This window comes from Phalacrocorax carbo, chromosome 12, assembly GCF_963921805.1.
Source record: "Phalacrocorax carbo chromosome 12, bPhaCar2.1, whole genome shotgun sequence".
Taxonomy (NCBI): Eukaryota; Metazoa; Chordata; class Aves; order Suliformes; family Phalacrocoracidae; genus Phalacrocorax; species Phalacrocorax carbo.
In genome coordinates this window covers 23039679-23061472 of record NC_087524.1, presented here as the reverse complement: position 1 = coordinate 23061472, position 21794 = coordinate 23039679, and the positions used below count along the sequence as shown (strand labels likewise).

Sequence of the window (21794 nt, the reverse complement as noted above, 5' to 3'; positions counted from 1 at the left end):
CTGCAGTCTGGCGTCGTGTTCTGGGCAATACATAATGAGGCTGACCTGGAGGATTTGCAGTCAGTCTTTTAACAATTACGTAGAAATAATTACAGATTAGTTGCTTGTTAAAAGGATTTGGGTTGGAAGCTCTTTTTGTGCCTGCGTGGGAGATGATGGAAATGCCTCCGTACTGGCAGGAGGCACCGTCTTTTGGGGAACCTGAGTCACGTTCACCGCTCGGTGGAAGGCTCGCTGTCATCCCGGCAGCGAAGCCTTTAGCTGGAGCAGAAGGCAGCCGCGAGACTCGGTGCCGGCAGCGGGGCAGAAGGAGGTCTGCGGTGACCTACTTCTGGGGAGGTGCCGGGTGTCCCCGGCGCTCGCCCCAGGCACCGGCGCTTGCGGAGCCTGTGCGCGAGTTAAAACCGAGCCATTAGCAGTCTGCTAGCTGAGCGCTGCAGTGAGTAAGCACAAATGCCTTCCCAGCTGCCCAGAACACTCGGTGCGTGCGAGGGAAGGGGTGGATGTATTTTTGAGATGTGGATTTGCTGACATGTGAAGTGGGAGTCTGGAGATCCAAAAATAGCGGCTGTGTTTTCTGAACGGAGAGGATCTCCATCGGACGTGAGCGGGGTAGCGCTATCGCCCGGCCCGGGGTTTCCAGCCCCACAGGTCCCCGTCCCTCCTGCAGCGTTGGGGCTGTGGGGATGCTCATGCCCCGCCATGGGGAGGGAGAGGGAGGTGGCCTGGCTGGTAGGCAGCAAAATGCTTTCTGCTGGTCGTGTCCGCCTGCTCCTTCGCAAGTAGCTCTGTGCTGGGGAGGAGCAGAGGGGACGGACAGACCCGTTCAGAAGGTAGAGGACCTCTGCGAGAGGGTTTCTCTGTGCTGGGCAGAGCTTCCAGCTGGACGTTTCCAAACGTTTCCAATGATTCCAAAACAATATGTATCCCCAGTTCCCGAACCTCTGCTGAAGAGAAGACCAGCCAAGATTTACAAAAATTGGAATTTTAGCAATAAACCCTTTACACTCTGACCTCAAGACAATCTGCTGCTGTCCCACTTTGAGGGCGTGCGTGCACGCACGCACACGTACGCCCTTGAGTCTGTGGGGCACGCCGGCCTTGAACAGGTATGTGTGATCTCGACGAGGTCTGGCCCTGCTGAGATGTTCAAACCAGCTCTTAGGAGGGCTTCTGAGATTTATACTTCAGGGTTAGAGGCCGTGTTAATAGGAGGGTTTTTTTCCTTTCTCTTAAGTGCTATCAAAAGAATTTTTTTTTTGTAAGTGATAAAATTTGGGGGAAAAAATAAAATCCTGTTGGCACAAGTGCTAGAAAGCGGGTCAGCTGCCAGAAGGAGAAGCAGGCATGGCTGGCTGCAGAACAGCACAGGGGTCTGCTGCTCTTCCCACGGCTGCACAAGCAGCAGGGAGCCGGGGCATGGCCAGGATCCGGGTGACGCTGCGCAGTCCCTGCGCGCTCCGCGCCTGTGCCGAAACTCTCACCTCCGTCAGCGGGAGCAGGGCGAGGGGTCCCTCTGCTCCTCCTGCACATCCATCTCAGCCCACGCAGGCATCCCCGCGGGCTCCTTGGGCCACGCAGCTGCCCTGAGAGCCTCCTCGCCGGCGCCGCATGCCTGCGATTCATCGCCGGGCTTTGTCGTGGCGGTGGGTGATCCGCGCGTGCCCGTCTGCACTGCGCGCCGCAAAGCTCGTGAGAAACGGAGCTGCGGGTTTCCTGCTGGGAAGCGCCTTGCTGGTTCTCCCGTCACCGTTGTGCCGCAGCCGTGGGCCTCGAATACAGCACCGCTCGCTGCGTGCGTGCAGCAGTGCTGTAAATGGTGGGCCCTCTCCCCAGGGCTGCTCGCGCGTCAGCTTCTGTTAGGCTCGCAGTTGTTCGTAAAAGCTTGGAAAATGGCACTCTAACTCAGGGCTGGATGACCGGCCCTCGTGTGGCTCTTCACCAAGCCTTTCTAAGTGAAGAGTGGATGGTGGGGGCATAAAAACGTTGTCCTGTTTGAAGGGAAATACGCTGAAACTTGGGCTTTTCTGATACTAGCAATTCTCTTCCAGGTTCTTTTCTGGCTCTCAGAAGTCAGATAGTACTAAAATACCCGTAATGAGCAGACTGAACAAAGGTGTTATTAAATAAGTTTATGTGATTTAAAAAAAAATACAGAAAAGCATTTGTAATGTGTCGCTAAATATTGTCACTCTTTTTGGAAATGCCAGAAGGAAACCCTGAGTTTGGATTCATATCCTTAACCAGTAACATCTTGATGGAAACGTAGTGGTTTGCAGTATTTCTTTTCACAGTCTTAATACAGGTCAGCAGTTTCTCAGACAGCAGGATTCCCTAACATCGTTCCCAGATGTGCATTTTCAGCCCATAATCATACAGCCCAATGTTGTAACGAATAACTTCACCGGCTCTTGAGAATATGCAAATATTCTGCTTTGCTTTTCTGAGCGGCGTCAGTCTTGCAGGTGTTTGTTCACGTGAGCCGCAGGTCCTCGCTCAGGCAGGCCCACCAGCTTGTGCCGAAGCGCTGGGTGAGCTTCCAGGAGCGAAGCTGGCTCTGCAGGTGCTGCAGCTCCTGCCCGCGCCCGCACGGCCGGCGCGCGTCTGCCGTCCGCTCCCCTGCGGCCCCACGTGCCCGCGCGGGACCGAGCCGTGAGCGCGCCGGCAGCCCGCCCGCGCACACCGGCGCAGGGTGCTCCGTGCACGCCCCTGCATCCGCTGCGGGGGCAGAAGAGCCCACGTGAGGTCTAAGTGTCCGTGGAGACACTGTGTGCAGCGCTAACATCAGCAGGGAGCGGAGCAGCACTCTTCTGGATCGGGGTCTTAAGCAGCTGGCACAGGAGCGTGCTGGGGCACCGTGGAGTAATTGTGTAGGGATGTGGTGGACGCAGGAGCTGGTCGGTGGGCTGGTTGTTGCAGTCTCTGAGTCCTTAAACCCATGTCCAAAGACTTCATCTGTGTGGCGATTCCCGCTGTACTTTCCCCATTACCTTTCTGTGTTGGTGACCACAGAATCATGGGCTGGCTGAGGTTGGAAGGGACCTCCAGAGGTCATCTGGTCCGACCCCCTGCTCAAGCAAAGTTGCCTACAGCCAGTTGCCCAGGACACGTCCAGATGGATTTTGAATAACCCCAAGGATGGAGACTCCATCACCTCCCTGGGCAGCCCGTGGAACTTGCAGGGAAGCTGTCTGAGCTGGTTCAGGGAACTGATCGGGTGAAAAATACCTGCCTGCGAAGAAGTGGAGGGAAATGAGCAGGTGGCAACTTGACACCCATGGTGCTGCTAGAAAAGGGTATGTAGGACCACAGCCTCCAGAGTAAGATGTGGTTCAGCCTTTCTCCCGGGTCCCCTCTCCCACCTTGAGGGCACAGACAGTGCCAACAGGAATGGGACAGAAGTTTCATTCCTGTAATCCCACCTCTGTGCCAGGAAAACCATGAGCTGGAGTTTTCCCTTCCATGTGTCAGCGCACGACCGGCGCCACGGAGCTTGCTCCAGGTCAGCAGCCTGAAGTCACCATCTGGGAGGCGAGTCAGTCCTCCTGCCTTGCTGACAGGCAGTTCCCGGCCGCGGCCAGGAGCCAGCGTGGCTGCCGGCCGCCCTCTGCGTGGGGCTGCTGGTAGATGCCGTGCGTGCATGGGTGGCCCTGGGGAGGTCGCAGACAAGTGGCCTAGATGACCAGGCGTGCCTCGGCAGGGACTTTTGTCTTAGGTGCTGGCCTGCTGTTCTCCCTTGGCTGGCTTCTGTTCCCTCGGCTTATATTAGAAAGCCTAAACCATAGCACGGCCAGCTAACACGCACCAAAACTTATCTTCTTGGCTTTCAACGGTGTGGTGAGATACAGTATGATGAGGTTAATGATAGATCAGCTGAGGTCTAACCTGATGGAGCAGTGTGCCCTTCTCACGTTCCATACCAAGTCACCTATGGACGAATGTATTTTTTTTTATGGCTTGTGTTTTTAAATTAAGCTTTTATTTTATTTAACCTTCAGCGTAGTCCATTTCAGAGTGTAAAAGTGAGGTTTCGATTTGGATCCCGGTTTGATCCTCCTGAAACCAGCGTCAATGGTGGAACACTTCAGAAGCCCAGGAAATGGAGTGTTCGTTATTTAGCTTCTGAGATATTTTCATTTCTCCCAGCAAACATTATTGGGTTGTTGTAGATTCACAGGAGCAAGTTGTCTGCACAGAGTCTGTGCCGCGCAGTATGCCTTCTAGAACATTTTGTTTTCAGTTTAGACAACACTGGAAAAGTTGAGCTCAGCCCTACAGGAGTCCTAATTAGCTCCATCAGCATATGGGCGCCGAAATCATTAAACGTGTGTTGTTTGGTTTAGCTAAGGAAGAAGGAATATCAAGTGCCACCTGACTGCACATAATTAAGTTTAAAGCATGAAGAGTTAATCCTGCTGTGTATTCGAATTTGTGCCATTTCGGTGTGAACTCTGTATTTCTCAATACACAAGTATTAAAAGTTAGTAGGAATTAGCGTAAGCCGTTTGCTATTGAGCTGAACAATTGGCTGGAATTGAATGCTGGAATAAGATTGTGAGCAATACTATTATTAGCACTCGTTTCCCTGAGTAGGTAATGATCGCTTCGACCTGCCATGGGAACAAAACGATGCGGTAATTAATCCACTGCATATGGCAGGGCAGGTTTTATTCCGTGATCAGCATCTCTCCTACTTGGTATGAATCACAAACAAATAGGATCCCATGGCAAAGCGTTACGCCTGAAGGGACCTGGTTTGCTGTGGATCCTCTGCCAGCCTGGTGTCTGCGGACCCCGCCGAAAGTGGCCAGTGTTAAGCTGTGTAACTGGGAGCCTGGCCTAAGGCACACGCCTGGCGCTTAGCAAAACTGAGCACACGGCTTGTGTTTTCTGAGGCGGTGAGATGGGCACCTGCCAGAGCTTCACCAGGAAAACTGTTGTCTCATTAAATCCATTTGGAAAGCCTCCTGTCGATGCTGCTGGGCCAAAATATCACCCCTGAGCTCCCCACTGCCCCTGTGAGTAGAATTGAATTTGGACCTTAGAATTCCCAAACAACGGTTCCTGCACCTCTTCTCGTTATTTCTGCTCTTCATCCGTCTGGGAGCTGCAAGCAGCGAGCTGCCCAGTCTGTGTGTTCCTCTGCTCGGACATCTTTGCACAGCTTCTGTTGAGAATAAGACCCCTCTGTGCTAGCTCCTGTGCGTACGACACAGTGCAAGGCATGCTTTGCGCTGCAGAATAGGCTTTTCAACAGGGAACACAAAGAGAGTCAGTTCAATTCACTTTGGATCAGGGACGGAGCCAGGAACAGAGCACGGGGCTGGCGGTGTCCTCAGTAACACCTGCGTGGTGCTGTGGTCCCCCTCCATCCTTCTCTGCACCTGCCAAACTAGGTTTCCTTTGCTCCCCTGACTGCGTGCTGCGGCTTAGATCTCAGTTTTGCTTTGTCATCAATTCTGGTGATGGTACGTTAAAGATTTCTTGCTTTGTACTTCGGTTTCATGTGCCGTTTGATTCCTCTTAGTTGAATCCCTTTTCCCGGAGGCTGGAGATATCAGTAGGATTTCCATGTAATCAAATGCTGGCAAGCGCCACCTCAGCCTGTGCAAAGCATGGAAGGAACAGAAAGCTCGATCGGAGCCCTTGTTCTGTGGCTTCCAGCGAGGGAAAATTGATGTGGACCCAATAGACAGCAGCCCGAGCATATTATGGCTAACAGCTTGCTGGGGAACAGTCCTTAGCAAATTGCATTTAATTTGGAAATGTGTAAAAACAGCAAATTAAATGTGCCAGCAATTTTTTTTTTTTCAAATGTCATGTTACAATCTGTTTATTTTGGAGGTATGTAGGCAAAAAAAAAGAAAAGAAAGAAAACCACAACCTGCCCCCCACCCACCTCGTGGCCGAGGGTGGGATGGTTGGGCTCCAGGCGGAAGGGAGCTTTCTCAAGCGGGGGTAGCGGCGTTGGGAAACACGGGTCACGTCCTTTGCCGTTATCGTTAAAGCTTTGCTCACAGTCTGTGGGAATATCAGGCAAAAGTCTGCCTATTAATTTTGTTGCTGGGTGCAGTTTATTAAAAATGCAAAGTCAGGGCACATTGTGAAGACTGTGGGTTTAGCGTGATGGAGCAGCATGAAAAACGCAGACGGTTTAAATTTGGCCCGTCCTCACATGGAGCAGAGCTTAAAAATGGAAACTGGGGAGGGGGGGGAAGCACATGAAGTGTGTGTTAATTCTACGGGATGAGGATGACCTATTTCTGTAAGTCATTTTCGATTGCCAACTCCAGGCAATGAAAATGCATTTTCTGAACGGTGAATAATTTAGCAACTTTAGAGTGATTAACATAGAGAAGAAGCTGTAGCATGAAAGGTAGCGTGCTTTCTGAACAAAATACGTTCTGGTGCAGGCGGGCAGCATAAGTCCTTTGCTCCCTTTAAATTCTGCGAATTCGCTCAAAGAAAGTTCCTGTTGAAAGAAGGTACGAGATTTAGGCTTGTGCTTATCCTCAGGATAAAGGTGAATTCAAGACCTGAGGATCTGAAGCAGTTTGTAGTGTCAGACCCTCAAAGGTGGCTTTGTTGCTGTTCAACTTTTGCTCCAATTACGGTTTGAAATGATATAAAGAATTAACTGCTCTTCTCATGATTTCCCGTGTACAGTCAGAACCACAGTGTGAGCTAAGTTCATGAAAATAAGCAGACTGTTTCTCATATAAAACGTGTTTATTACGCTTCAAGTTCGGGACACTAAATACAGTGGCACAGATGTGAAAAAATTATATCCTTATTACATTAGACAGGGCTGAAAAATGGTTAATGCTTTAGAAACTGTGCCAGAAGGCCACAGCTCATCCTGCTCTTAACCTATTTCATGTACGTTTTATTGGCACACACAGAGCGAAGCTTTAACTGCACTCACGCAACGCTGAGCCTAACAGTTCAGTGCAGGCCAAGGGGCCGGCATCGCGCTCTCTGGCTGCCATGCTTTCCAGAAATTTCAAATAAGGCAATTAAGTTTGGCTGTCAGAATTTCTTCCCCAAAGAGCAGTAAAAACTAGCATTAATTATTTCCCAGTTGTCTTCATAAAGAACCCCAGAAAAGCTTCCTGCTATATATACCCAGGAGTAAGGTAAAACACACTAGCTTGCAGGTCCCTGTGATAACTCTAGCCCATGCACCATGGGCTGTGTGATCTGGTCTTTCCCCGTCTCTCTGGGAGCCTTATCCATCCCAGGCCGTGCTGGAGTGGCTGCCAAGACAAGAAACGGACAGGAAAATTTCTGTCGAAGCGATTGCCCGAAGAACAACTGGTTCTGCTCCTACTGTTTGGCAGGACCTCTCTCACGTGTCAGCTGGGAGAGGGCATCGGTGGAACCCTCAGGACAGAACTCACGGCAGACACCTCTCTCCGGCAGGTCTCAAAACACATCCTCCTTCCACTTAAATACAGTTTTGCTTAGGCTTAGCTGCAAACCCTACCGGCACTCCCATGTTTTCAGAATTCATCAAGCATCGCTGGATGGGCTTAAATATTTTACAGTTCAGATGGAGCTTGAGGGTGCAGTGCAGGTTTTCTTTGCAAGTGTGGAGGCTGAGGAGTGCTGCGATATCCATTTTTTACGAGGTGGCGGGTCTGGTGAGGAAGGCTGTAACGAAGCGGCAAACCACAGGGCCGTTTCAACGCCTGCAGCAGGTGAGAGGTCCCGCAGAGCGCGGCGAGCCCTGCTGCACCGCTGCCGCCGCCTGCGGAGAGCCCCCCTCCTCTGCGCGGCTCAGCACCCCGGCCCTTCGGGGAGGGGAAAAGCCGAGGCATTTTTCATTTCCACGTGTTATGTGTTCCTGGTGTTACGGCTAATATTAAAATACAAAGACGCCCTTGCATTAGTGTATTTTTGTGTATTGGATTGTGTATTGGATTGTGTATTGGATTAGTGTATTTTTAATTCTAAGTTTCCTTTCTTTAATAGCCCGTATGAGGACTCTGTCCCTGCGAGGACAGTTTGGGGAAGGTGGCACGCGACCAGTGCGTGCGGCACTCGAAACCCTTCCAAAAGCTTTTTGACGGGAACGTGTCTTCATTCAGAGCAATTCTTTCGTCCTATTTTGATACTTTCTCTTGCATATGCTCAATAGGTCTGGTATGAAATAGGGGTGATTCTTGTATTGTGGTGCTCTGTTTTGATAGGGACTGCGTGTTTTGATTTTTTTAAATGAGCCGCAAGCAGTGCGGCGCGCTGAGGCCAGGCTCTCGGCGGCTGCCCTCGCCCTGGCCCGTGCTGCTCCGGCCAGCGGCGCTCCCGGCGGCGGGGAGCCCCCAGTCGCAGCCCCGGCCCCCCGGGTTTGATTTTCTGCTGGGGTCCCGGGCAGCAGCGTCCTGACGTGCTGGTGTAAAGTTTAAGATGGGCGGCTGGTGTGGGCTGCTGTAACTGAGGTGACTTTTAGAAGAAAATAGGTAAGGGGGGATTTCTCCGAACGGGCTGCTGTAACATAAAAACTCTCTTGCTGGCTGCATAAAAAGCATTTATCTGGAGACAGGTTTAAGGACATATTTTAAGGACAGGTGGTGGAGTCATCGTCCCTGGAGGTGTTCAAAAAATGTGTAGACGTGGCACTTCAGGACGTGGTTTAGGAAACTTGGTAGTGTTGGGTTGATGGTTGGGCTTGGTCATCTTAGAGGTCTTTTCCAACCTTTAAGATTCCACGATTCGATGATTCTATGACATGAAATGATGAACTGGGGTCCCGTGAGGCCAGGCACGCAACCCCATAAAGGGGAAGAAAAATCCTGCATCAAAGGAATTCCTGATTAAGTAACTTTCTTAGACTTTTCAAAGATCCATCTCTTTCATATATCTTTTCATTTAAGTTTGGAGATTGTTCTTGAGTTTCTACATCCCCAATTTTATTACAAACTTCTTAAACATTTCCTTCTTCTTCCTCATGCTTTCTGCTTCGTCACGAGAGTGCCTTGGGGACTTCTGGTTCATCTGAAGTTAGTAGCTGCCTTCTCATAAAACTTGGAGGTTTGGAGCTGGATTACTGGAGTAGTAATAAGTTTCTGCCTGAAAACAGTGTATCTCTTTAATGGCTCAATTTTATTTCTGATTACTAAAGGTTCCTGCATCCTCCTATGGGAATTTCTTAATTGTATTTAAACTGGCATTGCTCAGCAAACCTTGCCACTGCAGAGCCAAAACATATGGCACGTACATAAAACATTAACGTTTTTCCCGCGGATGGAAGTGAACTGAAGCTGACAAAACCCAAACTTTTCTGCTGTGCTGAGCAAAATAGACCGTCAGCTTTCAGTCTGAAATGGAAGTGGCAAAGTTGCACCAAGCTTTGTTTTCAGCCTAGTTTTGAGAAAACTTGAAACATTTTTTAAGATTTTTTTTTTTTTAATAATAATGTTTTCTATCAAAGCCAGTTTCGACAGACAGCTGTCCCTGAGCTGTAGTGACCAGCAAAGCGTTGCCTCCGCAGCGCTGCGGGGGCTCTGGGGGGCCCACTCTGCGGACAGGCCCAGGGGTGCAAGCACCCAGCGCGCCTTCGCGTGCGAGGGGTGGGGGAGCGCTGCGGAGCCGCCGCCCGGCCTGGGGCGCCGAAGGGAAGGCCGCCGGGCAGCGTGGCGGAGCCGGCCGCGGGTCGGGGTGCCTCGTGTCCCGGGGAGTCACGGCCGCGCCGCTCTGGCACGCGGAGGGGCCGCAGCCCGGCGCGCTGACCGGGGCCGGGGGCTCTCCCCGCGCGTGCGCGGGGCGTGGGGCTCTGCCGCGAGTGGAGAGAACGGGGGCTGCAGGTTCAGCAGCGTCTCGGAGTAAAATACCCATTTGGGGCATTTTACCTGAAATCCACCTTTTTCAGCGGAGAAAGCAAAACTTCATTTTGGGTCAAACACGTCATTTTGTGTAATTATTTATTCTTTTCACTTTTTAGAATTAAAATGCAAAGGAGGTCTTGTTGTACAGAAAAGTATTGACAAGGTCAGTTTTTAAAACATTCCAGCAGAAGAGAGACTTTCCCACCTCCCTACGTGAATGAAATTAATGAAATTAAAATGAAATTAATGAAATGAATTTAATGAAATTAAACTGAGGAAATGAGTTGAATGTTTTTGTATAGCCAGCTTTACAATTTTTTTGGAATAAATTTGTCTAAAACTGTTCCCTTTAGGGTTTTTAGCTGTCACGGCCTCGCCCTCAACACAATACGCCCTAAATATTTTATAAGGCACCTGAAGTCATCCATTTATCAAGTACGACATATGTTGCAAAAACATTAAGTAACGTTTAGCAGATGTTTACTGCTAATGTTATGCTACACTGAACATGTGCTATACTTTTTTTTTTTGTAAATCAATTTTAGTTACTTGAAATAATATTTTCTAAGCTGTAGAAGTCGGAGGAAAAAAAAAAAGCAACAGAACAACTAAAGGCTAGAGTACACATCCAGTCTGACAGCTTGATAAAAGATGAAAGCTGAATTTGGTATTTAATTATATCTATTTTCTAATGCAAAATGCCATGTCTTCAAGGAAGGAACGCTGTAGTACATTTTAATGGTGATTTTCACCATCTGGGTAAAATGTTTACCTGCTTGGCTCATTAGACACCGGTGGTCTGGCTTTGGATTCCTAGCGAGGAGGGCAGGCACTGAAAAGCAGGACGCCTTGCCTGAGCTTTCTGCCGGCACCGCTGGCGCCTCGGCCGTCCCCGGGGCCACCCGCGCCTCTCCCACGCTGCCGGCGCGCCCCACGCTCCCGCTGCCCTTCAGGTGGCTTTGCTCCGGGCTCGGCCGTCTCCTCCCCTCCCCGGAGCTCCGTGCGGGGAAGCCCTTGGCCGGGGCTGCGCCGGCGGCGTGGGGAAGGCGAGCGTGGCGCGTGGGCGCTCCTCGGGGACGAAGCCCGGGGCAGCCTGCGGCGAGGGCTGCTGCCGTAGCTGACCCCCGACGCTGTGCGCGGCTGCAGCGCCCGGTGGCCGGGAGCTGGGCTTCCTTCAGAGAAGCGTCTCCTCCTCCAGCCCCAGCTTATTTTGCAGGTCGCTTGTGCCCCTGGACGTGGCCCAGCCTGTCTTCAGCGTTGAGATCACACTCTGTTCTCCGTTAAAGAGAAGAAAGGGGAAAGATGAACCACAAGGAGTCTTTCTGCCTCCTGCCTGATCAGTCCTTTCAGACGTATATACACACATGTATATATGTATGTGTGTATTTGAGGTGTGTGTATATACACTTCTATAGAAGCCTTTTCTGCAGGCATTTTATGTTGAAAATACAAAGTCCATTAGTTAGTGCAGCTGTCGGGAGCGTCGTTCTCCAGGCGTGATCCTGCTCCGCTGCGGAGTACAGCCGAGCAGCACCGTGCCCTTCATTCCTACCAGTGGAGTGGATGTCCCTGATTCCTGGCCTGTGAAAGCCCAGCGGGTAAGCCCGGCCTAGCGGCTAGCCTGGGCTCAGGAGGAAAGCTGGTGGTGGGCGGTGTGGAGGGGAGCTGGCCCTGGGAAGCGAGGAGGTGGCTGGAGGGAGGTTTGGTTCCTTCTTTTTTTTCCCATGCCACTGGAAAAATCAAACTTTGTCATTTTGATGGAACCGTACCAGAATTAAATGGCTCAAATGACCTTCCTGATCCTCTTGTTCTATTCTGGGATGAAGAGCAGGGAGAGATGAAGAAAAATAATTACTAGTGCTGTGGTGCAAGAACCAGTGATTATCATGTAACACCAGCTGGGCAGCCTGAGCTGGCAGAGGCAGCGAGGGAAGAAGTGCCGCAGAGCTGTAGCTCAGCCCTGTCCAGCCCAGTCCTCCTCTGTTTTTCCTCTTTCACCACCAGCATGACCTCTGTTCGTTTCCACGGCGAGCGGCAGTGCTGGTGGGGGCCCCAGTGGAATTGATCCGAGTGGGGTCCTGTTCCTGCAGGTCCTGTTTGCTCCGTCCCGTGTACCCCCAGAGGCCGGGCAAGTCGGGGGAAATGCCATGGATGAGCTTACCCTTGTGTAGTGCTGGCATGTGTGATCGTAGGTGCTTTAGGCTAAGCTTAAATTATTTGGCATGGAAAATTAGCTTGGCGCCTTTTGCTGTGCCCGTGAAGCCGTCTCTGCCGGTACGTGGAGAGGTGGAGCTGGGGTCGGGCTGGTGTGAAGACGGGGAGTGCTGGGGGCTGGCAGGGGACACCCTGCTCTCGTATCCGGAGGGGCAGTGCTCGGATCATCACGGCCTCATGGATTTAATGTCATATTTAGCACTCAATTAATTTATATGCCGTTCCTAAAAAGTTTGTGTATCACCTTTACTCTTCCCCCAGCCAGGATTGCTTTTTCCCCCATGTGTTTTTTTTTTTCCATTCATGGTCAAAAATAGTAATAGAAAGTATGAAAATTGGAAAAAATCCCAATTTCCCTTTGCTCTATAATCAGCAAAGCTAACCTAGGCTGTCAGTAATGCTCAAATCCCCACCAGAGCTCTCAGCTCGTCCGCGCGCATGGCCTGGGCCGAGGGCCGAGGGTGGGCAGTGAGGGGTCCCTCCGAGAGCACCGGTCCTTCCTCACTCTTCCCCCAGGGAGGAGTTTTTGCCTGGCAGGCGGGAGAGGCACCCGGCTGGCTGCTGCGGGAGCAGAGACTTGTTTTCGTTGCCACATCAGCCTTTGCTTGCAGGGTCCTCCTGCATCAACACCTGCACCTCAGCGCTGGCTTCTGAACCATGCGTCTGCCCCGGGAAACAGGTCTTGGGTTTGCAACACTGACACATCCAAGGAACTGGGATAAAAATGGTATGTTGCTGTCGTTCCTCGTAGGGCTCTAATTAGCAGCCCTTTCAGCCCAGATAAGACGATACTGTGATCAAACAGCTTCAGCTCTGCTCTACTTTAGACTTTGTGCGCTGGAAGAGTTTGATTATTTGTCAGGGAGGTTTTATTCCATCTGCATATAAAGTTTTCCCTTACAAATTTAACGTGATGGTTCTGCCCCAGGACGCCTGCAGTCGCTGGTCATGGGAACAGACGAATTTGTGTCCGCGGTGCAGCGTGGCTGCCTGTGCTCCCGGCAGCAGCTCCTCGAGCTTTTCTGCAGGCAGAGCCCGTGGTGTGGGAAGGTTTGCTCCTGGTGGGTGTCTCTGCCGCCTGCCAGCACAGCACCCGCCTACCCCCCTCATCCGAGCGGCCGTGGGAGGGGGATGCGGTGGCCCGTGTGCTTTGTCCTGCGTGGGGATGGCTCCGAGGCCGACCGAGCCCCGGTGCTCTGCCCGGAGCGTTTGCATGGGTAGTGGGGCGAACCCCCGTGTCGCGTTTGCTTTCTCAGTACCACGGCTCTGCAGTTTGCTTGGAAGCTGTTTAACAAGCGATACCTGCATAAAACGGGCCATTTACCAGAGAGTTTTGCCGAGAGGCAGTACCCTTCTAGAAATAGTAGCCAGAGACGTGGCAGCACAGAGGAACAAAACCGTCTTCAGCATTGGCCTCGGGGCGATTACTGGTGCCGTTGCGGGTGGTCCGGCGGGCTCTGGCGAGCGCTACGTGCGTGCTGCCCCTCTGCAGCCAGCCTCCGACAGCACGCCTCGCCCCGGAGCGAGGGGAGGCTGGCTGCGCGGCGCGGCGCGGCGTGCCTAAACAGCATGATCGGCCCATCCGCCTGCGTGTGTGAAGCACGTGCTTGTCCCATGTGCTTTTGCTCAAGACCACCGTGAACGCATTCAGTCGTCACTAATCTGCACCTACGGAGAGCGAGGCTGGGTGGTTAATGAATACCCCGTTTGCCTCCCTGGGTTGTTATTACAAAGTAACGTAGTTTTTTCTAACAGAAATAGCGTTTGTAAAGCATACAGAACACAACGGACAAGGTGCGGTGTTTTTCTCTGCCATCTCTAGTGCCTCCTGAGCTCGTTGGTGGGGAAGCGGATGAATGTCATACGCTTGCACTCATTTGGAAGGGTTCGTGGCCAAGGCGAGCAGTATTTTTGCGCTAATTAGGAATGGTTTCTGGACAATGCAAACGTTATTGTACTCAGCAGCAATAACCCAGACTTCCTAAAATGACTTTGCTGTAGCTTCGCGTGGTGTATTTGATTCCTTATGGAGTCACAGAGATTCATTTTTAATCATACAGTAACTCGCTGTTTTACACGACTTCAGAGTTGCTTCCTAATAGTATGTTTGAATCCTTAGTTTCTAAAGGGGTTCATTTATAGCACTGGGCTTGTATTATACCGTTAATTTCTTTCATTATCTACCAGCATTCCCTGAATTCCTGGGTAGTTAATTCTCACTTGAGTTTCCTGTCAGTCACATTATACTGTATTTCCATTTTTCTCATCCATGTAATCTTCTCTGTGGATATGAATAGGCAAAACAGATCAGCCGGAGATGTTGGAGAGTGAACACATTGCTTGTGCGCTTTTTCCAGTGATAGAAAGGGAAGCGGTGGCTTCTTCTGCTGTATGGAGCCTTCCAGTTAGAGAAAAAAATGGATGCTTTGCATTGAAAGGGTTTCAGGCTGCTGATGGCATTCCCCATGGACCTTTGCTCCCTCTCTCCATCAAATACCTCTGCTTTTTCCTCCAAATCGCTTTACCTTGAATCACAAATCTCACTTTTGATCTCCCTGGTCTTCCCAGTTCGCTTGGGCTCATCCTCCAATTCAAAAGCTTTTCAAACCGAGTCCTCCCTGTCCCTCCTGTTGTCCTGCCTCTCTCTCTCCCACTGGTTTTAGCAGGCCTACCGCTTTTTTTGAAATTTTCTGAGGTTTCTGGTTGCAGCGATGCCTGCGTTTCCCTTACAGGCTCTTTGCAGCACCTCCCTGGCCTGCCCGACCCCCTGGCTCAGGCCCTCCCCACCGCTCTAAAAGCTGCTCCTATCCCTGACACCTGTTGGTGCTGCTGTGGTTCCGTCCCGTCATCCTCCGACGTTCACGACCGCTGCCCCCCGCCGCAGCGCCCCTGTGCCGCCGTCCCCGCCGCCTGACCCCCCGGCATGGCCTGCCTGGCTGCCCTCCTTGTCCGCCCACTCCTCGTGGTTTGCGGGAGCGGCCTTTCCTTTCCGGCCGGGATCGATGGGTGCGACGGCTTCGAGCCTACGCTGTGACTCTCTTCCGTGGGCTGAGGCTCTTGGCGTTTGGTGGCAGCAAGCCCGTGGTTACTGTGGCCACGTATTAATGTTTCTGTATCAATTACCGTGGTGCTTTCTTCCAGAGCTAGATTGCAGTAATATAATAGGTAGACAAATGCTATTAATTATGCCAGCATATAGAAATACATCGATGGAGAGGGAACGTTGCATCGGAACGAGCGGGAATGCCACACTAGCCCTACAAATCTGCGGTTACAAGACTCAAAAAAGAATTTGTTATGTCTTTGCTGTTGTAGAGAGTCGTTCTTGGAGTTAAAACTTCCCTGTTTTTATTGATGAAGCTGGAAAGCATGCAGAAAATAATGAAAGGTCCACTCGATCCTTAAAATGTGATTTTTAATTTTCTGTTTTTCCCAGATTTGAGGATATTGGATAACAGGTTCGCTAACTGCATCCATTGTTTTCCTACTATTGGACATTAATACCAGGTCCTGATGGTGAACCCTCACTGGGTGTTCACCGTGTATCTGAAGTTTTATGGTAGTTTTATCTTGCTTTACTTTTAGATATCTTGTAAATAACTGCAGAATAAATGGCAAAACTAACAAAAGCATTCATAATGTAAAGAAAAAGTAGTAAAGAAAAAAAATTGCATCTTACACTGAGGCATACTCATCCTTCTGTATAAAGAATTTTTGCAGAGAAACATATTCTTCATTCTCTTTATTTCAGTGGAAAATAGAAGCCGTGCATCCAGGCTGCTTTATCACACAGTACATTTTGTGACTACAATGAAATCTTAATTATAGAGATGTCAGTGCAGCACCTGGCACCCTCTTGTGAAGTGGGCTGGGCTGGGCTGCGTGAGGTTTGGTGAGGTCCAACAGGCGCGTGAAACCCTGCCATCCTGCTTTTCATGCGTTACTGGAGACTGGGAACAAAACCACCACGCCAAACTAAGCAAATCCAGGCCATGGTATTTATCTTTGTGCGTGATTCAGGGTTTTTTCACCTGATGCCGGGGAGAGTCGGGAAGAGGCACGTGTCTCTTGTGGCAAATAGCAACGTCTTGTGTCCAGCAGTTCCACTTGCCTGAGAAGGTGCTATATTGATAACGAGCTGTTAGAGGAGTCAATGGGAATAATTAGTGTATTTTTTTCATGAGGAGCTAACAAAATACCCATTGAGGCATTTCAACACAACAGATGGCATTGGACAGTGGTGCGACCAACAAGTCGGCGTCCTTGTGCCATGGTGCTGCGCTCCCTTGCATTTGCATGTGGCAGATGGCAATAGAATAGAATAGAATAGAATAGAATAGAATAGAATAGAATAGAATAGAATAGAATAGAATAGAATAGAATAGAATAGGACAGGACTATTTCAGTTGGAAGGGACCTACAGCAATCATCTAGCCCAGCCGCCTGGCCACTTCGGGACCGAACAAAAGCTAAAGCATGTTATTAAGGGCATTGCCCAAATGCACACTAAGCCCTGAGAGGCTTGGGGCACCGACCACCTCTCCAGGAAGCCTCATCCAGGGTTTGAACCCCCTCTCGGTACAGAGATGCTTCCTAAAGCATCCCAGGTTTTCAGGTCCCTTTCCCCCTCTCTCGGGTTCCTCCGGTTCATCCTCAAGCCAAAACCATTTCTGTTCTTACAGATTGTGACTGTCAAAACTGTGCCATGCTGAAGTCAAAGTAGTGGGTGAGCATGGTCCTGTGAACAGGCAACAGCTGTCATCTCCCGCTGGCTGCGAGCGTGTGTCATGAAATCCTCCGCTGGCATCTCTGACTCAGGCTCGTACCAGTCACCCCCAAATAATCAGCTCTTCTAGCTGTGGGTGAAAGGCAGCTTTCTCTTGTCAGCTCACGGAAAGTGGAGTCTCTGGAGCATACGTAATTGTTCCAGGCAGGTTCAGGATTTCTATTTTAGGGATAATCACATATTTTATAGTGATATGTTGTCATTTTTAGAAATCCAGTGTGCTGCACACAAAAAGCAACATGCTGCTACTATGATTTTCTTCCTCAAATGTTGAGATTTGCTTTTTGTTTACTGGGATTGCACACTAATTCCTGAAAAAAGTAATGAGTCTGAAAAAAAACAGTCAGTGCCTGTTCGTCTAACATCATCTGAACTTCAAATCTGCAGAACCGTGTATTTAATTTATTAGAAGCGACATCTTTGCTGATAGGTTCAAGGGCCTGGTGAATATTCATATCTAAATTTGTTTCTTGACTGCTGACTAGCGCATGCTTTCTAGATCGGTTGTAGTCATGGATACATGGAAATGACACTTTTGGTTTTGTTTTCTCAGCAGCAATGATTTTTTACACAATATTCCAAACATTATAATATAGAATTGTTAAAAACTCCTCCTGCAGCGATCGCAGGTCACGAGCACTTGCACATGGTTCAGTTGCCAAGAAAATGCTGTGCTCTGAAGGTGCTCGCTGTAGCTGGGTTTCCTCTTTCAGTATTTCTTAGTGACCAAAGTTCAGTTAATGGATTTGCTTGCATTGAAAAAAAATTGGATCCATTTCCCCAAGTGCTTCAGCATCGTGTGTGCTAATGTTCTGGATTTCAGAAAGAATATTTATGAGCAAGATGTAGCTGCGGTTACACATCACTCGCTACAGTCTCTCTGATAGGGGCGGTAGGAAAAACCTCAATAAAAAGCTGCCTGTGGCTGCAGATTACTCCTTCCAGGGCTGGGTTTTATTAGGCGGAGGGAACCAGCAACCAGTTTGCAGCATCCTAGACGAGCCGGCCACTGGATCCAGGTGTTACCCACGCCCTTGCCAATATCTCATGGCTTCTCGGCCCAAGACCCGTCAAGTCGTGCTAAAAGAAAGCTGTCCACCCATGGAGACGGGGGGTGGTAAGGAGATGACACACCACCCATGTAGCTGAGCCTTTTCCCCGGAGGCCGTCAGACGGATGCGGCAGCACTGGTTTCCCTGCGTGGGCTTTCATGGAGTCTCCTGGAGCATCCCTGGGGAGGAGGCAGTGCATCTGCCCCTCGGCGTTGCTTATGGAGCGGGGGGAGATACGTGGTAGGAGCTGGCCCAGACTCTGTTTTCAATTCCATTTGGCAAAGTTTTCCGAGTTCTCCTGCAGCAAATGTCCCACAAAAGTGACAATAACAATATTTTGGATATAAGCCTAGCACAAAAGGGTAATAGGAACTCCATGGGCATGCGTGGGCCTTTGATTCATGCTCAGAGATGACAGATGTGCATTTATTTAAAATCTGGGAGTGGGACTCAGAATATTTATGGTGTATTCCATGCTCCCACTCTTCCTGTGTGATTTTGGTCTCCACTGTCAGGCAAACACAGGTTCAGTGCTCTCTGTTGACCGTGTCACGCATCATTCACGCTGCAAATCCCCAAGGCCATACCAAGGATTTCTTTGTCCAGCCTTCAGAGCCTTCTGGGGATAAAATGCTGAGGGTCCCCTTGCACACTCAGGGTCTCGTGGTAGAAATGTTAAGGACTGACTGGTGGAGCTGAGCAGGGTGCAGCTCAGACCACCGGCGAGCTCCTCCTAAACCCATCCAGCCACTTTGAGAGCACACTGGGCTTGGAATAGAACAGAATAGTTCAGTTGGAAGGGACCTCCTTGCCTAGTCCAACTGCCTGACCTCTTTAGGGCTGACCGAAAGCTAAAGCGTGTGCCTGTGCAGCAGCCTGTGGGTGCACCACGGGCTTCGGTTCAGCCCTGCAGCTTACTGAGCCGTGAGGGCATTAAGGAACTGAGTTATAAAGAGGCAATTTGTGAAATGGGAGTAATGCTGTATCCTTTACATTGGCTTTTGTGACAGTATTTATTTATTAGTTTGCCTGCGAGGCACTCTAACTATATGCAATAGGGTTTATCTCATTATTGGTATAAACAGATCTATCTTTTTTATTTATTTAAGACTGATATTCGATTAGTTCACAGCAATAATTTAGTAAAAATAATTTTGTTTGCAGGCGCTGCTGATCAAGGCAGTAGCTTTAGTGTTATAGCTGCACTGTCCTTTCTTGTCATTACTCCTCACCATAGCTCTGAAAATAAGAACAGATCTGGTACACGTGAAGATCTAGTTTGCCCATGAAGAGCAGAAGTCCGTCGCCGTCCGCTGAATGTTGTCCTTTGGAAAGCACACATACCAGGCCAACTGGCTGTCGAACGTGCACAGGAGTACGGAGCCGGGCGCGTGGAGAGCAGCGGCCGCCCGCGGCGTGGGACGTGCGGCTGCCCGGCGTTCTCTGCCCACGCGCTCGCGGCATCTCTGTGAGACTCCTCCTGTCCCGACGCAGGTCGGAGCTGTGCTTTAGCTGGTGCTAAACCACTTATTTAGTAACCTAACTCAACCTCTTCGCTAGCTACTTCAAGCAGGTAAAAACAGACTGTTGAAGGAAAAACAACTGCTGTCCTGCATCTTCCCCGGGAGGTGGTGACTTTTAATAAAAGCTTGACCAATACTCTTTAGTTGTCTCCTTGTCTTCTTTTTAAATATAAGATCGTTGCAGTAAAGCATTTACAAATTTAAATTCTTTTTTCTTTACCTTGTAGTGAACTTTGACCACTTCCAGATTCTCCGGGCGATTGGCAAGGGAAGCTTTGGCAAGGTAGGCTTGAACCCTCGGTCTTGAGTTCGCTTGTATGTTTTATCAGGTGCCTGCTTTTATGTACCTACGCTTTACTGAAAAGTAATGGTGCTGAAATAGGCTGTTTTTATTGTCGGATGATGGCTCCTAAGTAAACACAGGAAAAATGCGTTCAGGAAAATACCTTGTTGCCATTTGGCATTGCTTTAGTTCTTGGCATCTGGGTGGAACAGGTGTATCTTAAACTGCCAGCACACTTGTGACCATTTCATGGCAAATATTCATTATGTTCTTTGTTTGCTGAGAGGGTTTATAGGTTGTGAGACGGGGACAGTAAGTCAGGAAGGTGTTGGAAGTCGCCTGGGGTGATTGAGCTGGCACAATGCGGTCAAGAGGGCTCTCTGAAGCCCCAGGCTGTTTTCCCACTCAGAAATGAGTTATGCTGAAGAGTTTTTGTTGTTTATTTTTAACAAGCGTGTTTTTTGCCAAGCATGTGGGAGAAGGTGGGAGGTGATGATCAAAAAGCTGGATAACTCTGGAGATCAGTTACTGGTTGATTTCCTAGTTTTATTCCTTTTTCATTCCCTTTTCCACTGACTCTCACTCAGTCTCTGTGTAGATAACTCTTCGCTGCTTCTGTTGTGGCATTTTACGTGATTTGTTTGCACTGTAAGCATGAAGTTCAGTGTGTAGGTCCTTGCACAAGCACAAGGCTCGATTGCATTGGTACTGTTCTGTAGTTATTTTGTCGCCTGCATTTTACTGTGCCCCAAGAGTAGTTGTGCCCCTCCGTTTAGCCGAGAGGCTGGCACCGATGGATGGGAGCTGTAGGAGTGATAACCCTGCCGATGATTCGTGAAAATTGCTGAATTTTGTTGTCATAATCTCCTCATGTGACGGCTGTGTGGTGCAGGGCTTTGTGCCAGGACTGGGTGTTGGGGCAAGGAAATGGGCCTTTGAAACTGTGCAAAATGTGCGATACTGAACTTGTGAAATAGCACGGACTAGTTCAGAGGACAGCACAAGCGCCTCCGTGTCTCCACACGCTGCTGACATAGACTGAAGACAAGCTGAGAGATCAGGGGAAAGCTGTATCCTCTCTTGTTCATTTCTGGTCTGGTCGTCTTGACTGGTTTCTCCCATCTTACTTTGATTAAAAGCTCATACTGTGAGGGGAAGAAAATCTGACTCTGGCCCAGGAGATGAACCGCACTGTCCTTTGCGTTCTCGCTCTGCCCGTTACAGCCCTACCGAGGCAGGGTGACACCGGGCGATGGCCATGTGAGCAGCCTGACCTGCTGCATTCGGTGCTCGGGAACTTTGTTCGGATGCTTGGAAACTTTGCAAAAGCAGAAATTTCTCAGGAGATCTGAGACCTGTTTGGCCAGAAGAGCCCAAATTTTTACTGATTACTGAAAAACTTATTTTAAATACTGAAAAGGTATTAAGCAGCTTCAGTCTTGAGAAACAGTAGCAGTACAAAGTCAACCGCAGTCTCGATGTGGTAGAGTCCAGCTCTTCCTGGAGTCAAGAGGACGGACACTATGAGTCACGGTGCTGTCATTAGCACTGCTTGCTAACGAAGAGATTTTGTCGCAGCCTCAGTTAACTGACGAACGCTGAGGTATCTATTGCACTGTTCTGCCGTGCTCGGGGCACAGTCTACCCACGCGAATTCCCGCCTGGCTTTGCTGTAAGTCCACATGGGATCAGCAGGAATGAAAATGCAACGCTGAGTAGTGGGCAAGTCGGGGAGAGGTGGTTTTAAGTAGGCACCCATATTTGCAGCCATGTCCCTCGAGCAAGAGGCGGTGAGAGCTGGCAGCAGAGCTATGTCAGATTCCTGAGGTTATATTGAATGATGGAGAATGATTAAATACAAGCTCAGGTCCTGCCTTAGGGTAGTGCTGTAAAGGTAAAGCAAACAGCAGAGGCAAGTCTCCTCAGATGCTGAGGTGAGAACGGGAACTTTCACGGTCCTGTGACTGCTGCTCATTGTCAAACACAAAACCTAACTCAAAATCTTACTAAAAAATAGCAGCTAACATTTTTTTCAAGCTCACAGAAGAGTGGTGCTTCCAAATGTAAACCTCCCAGAGAAAAGAGGTTTTATTCTGTTGAACAGCAGCACTT

General features: G+C 49.8%; 1 protein-coding gene across 2 annotated transcripts in view; it reads left to right on the top strand.

Annotated features, from left to right (window-relative positions):
• STK32C (serine/threonine kinase 32C) overlaps positions 1 to 21794 on the top strand; it is a 91057-nt gene that overhangs the window by 32559 nt on the left and 36704 nt on the right. For both annotated transcript variants that reach the window (XM_064464433.1, XM_064464432.1), the window contains exon 2: positions 19627 to 19682. In XM_064464433.1, the coding sequence (XP_064320503.1) occupies positions 19627 to 19682 (56 nt within the window). The remainder of the gene's footprint in view (positions 1 to 19626; positions 19683 to 21794) is intronic.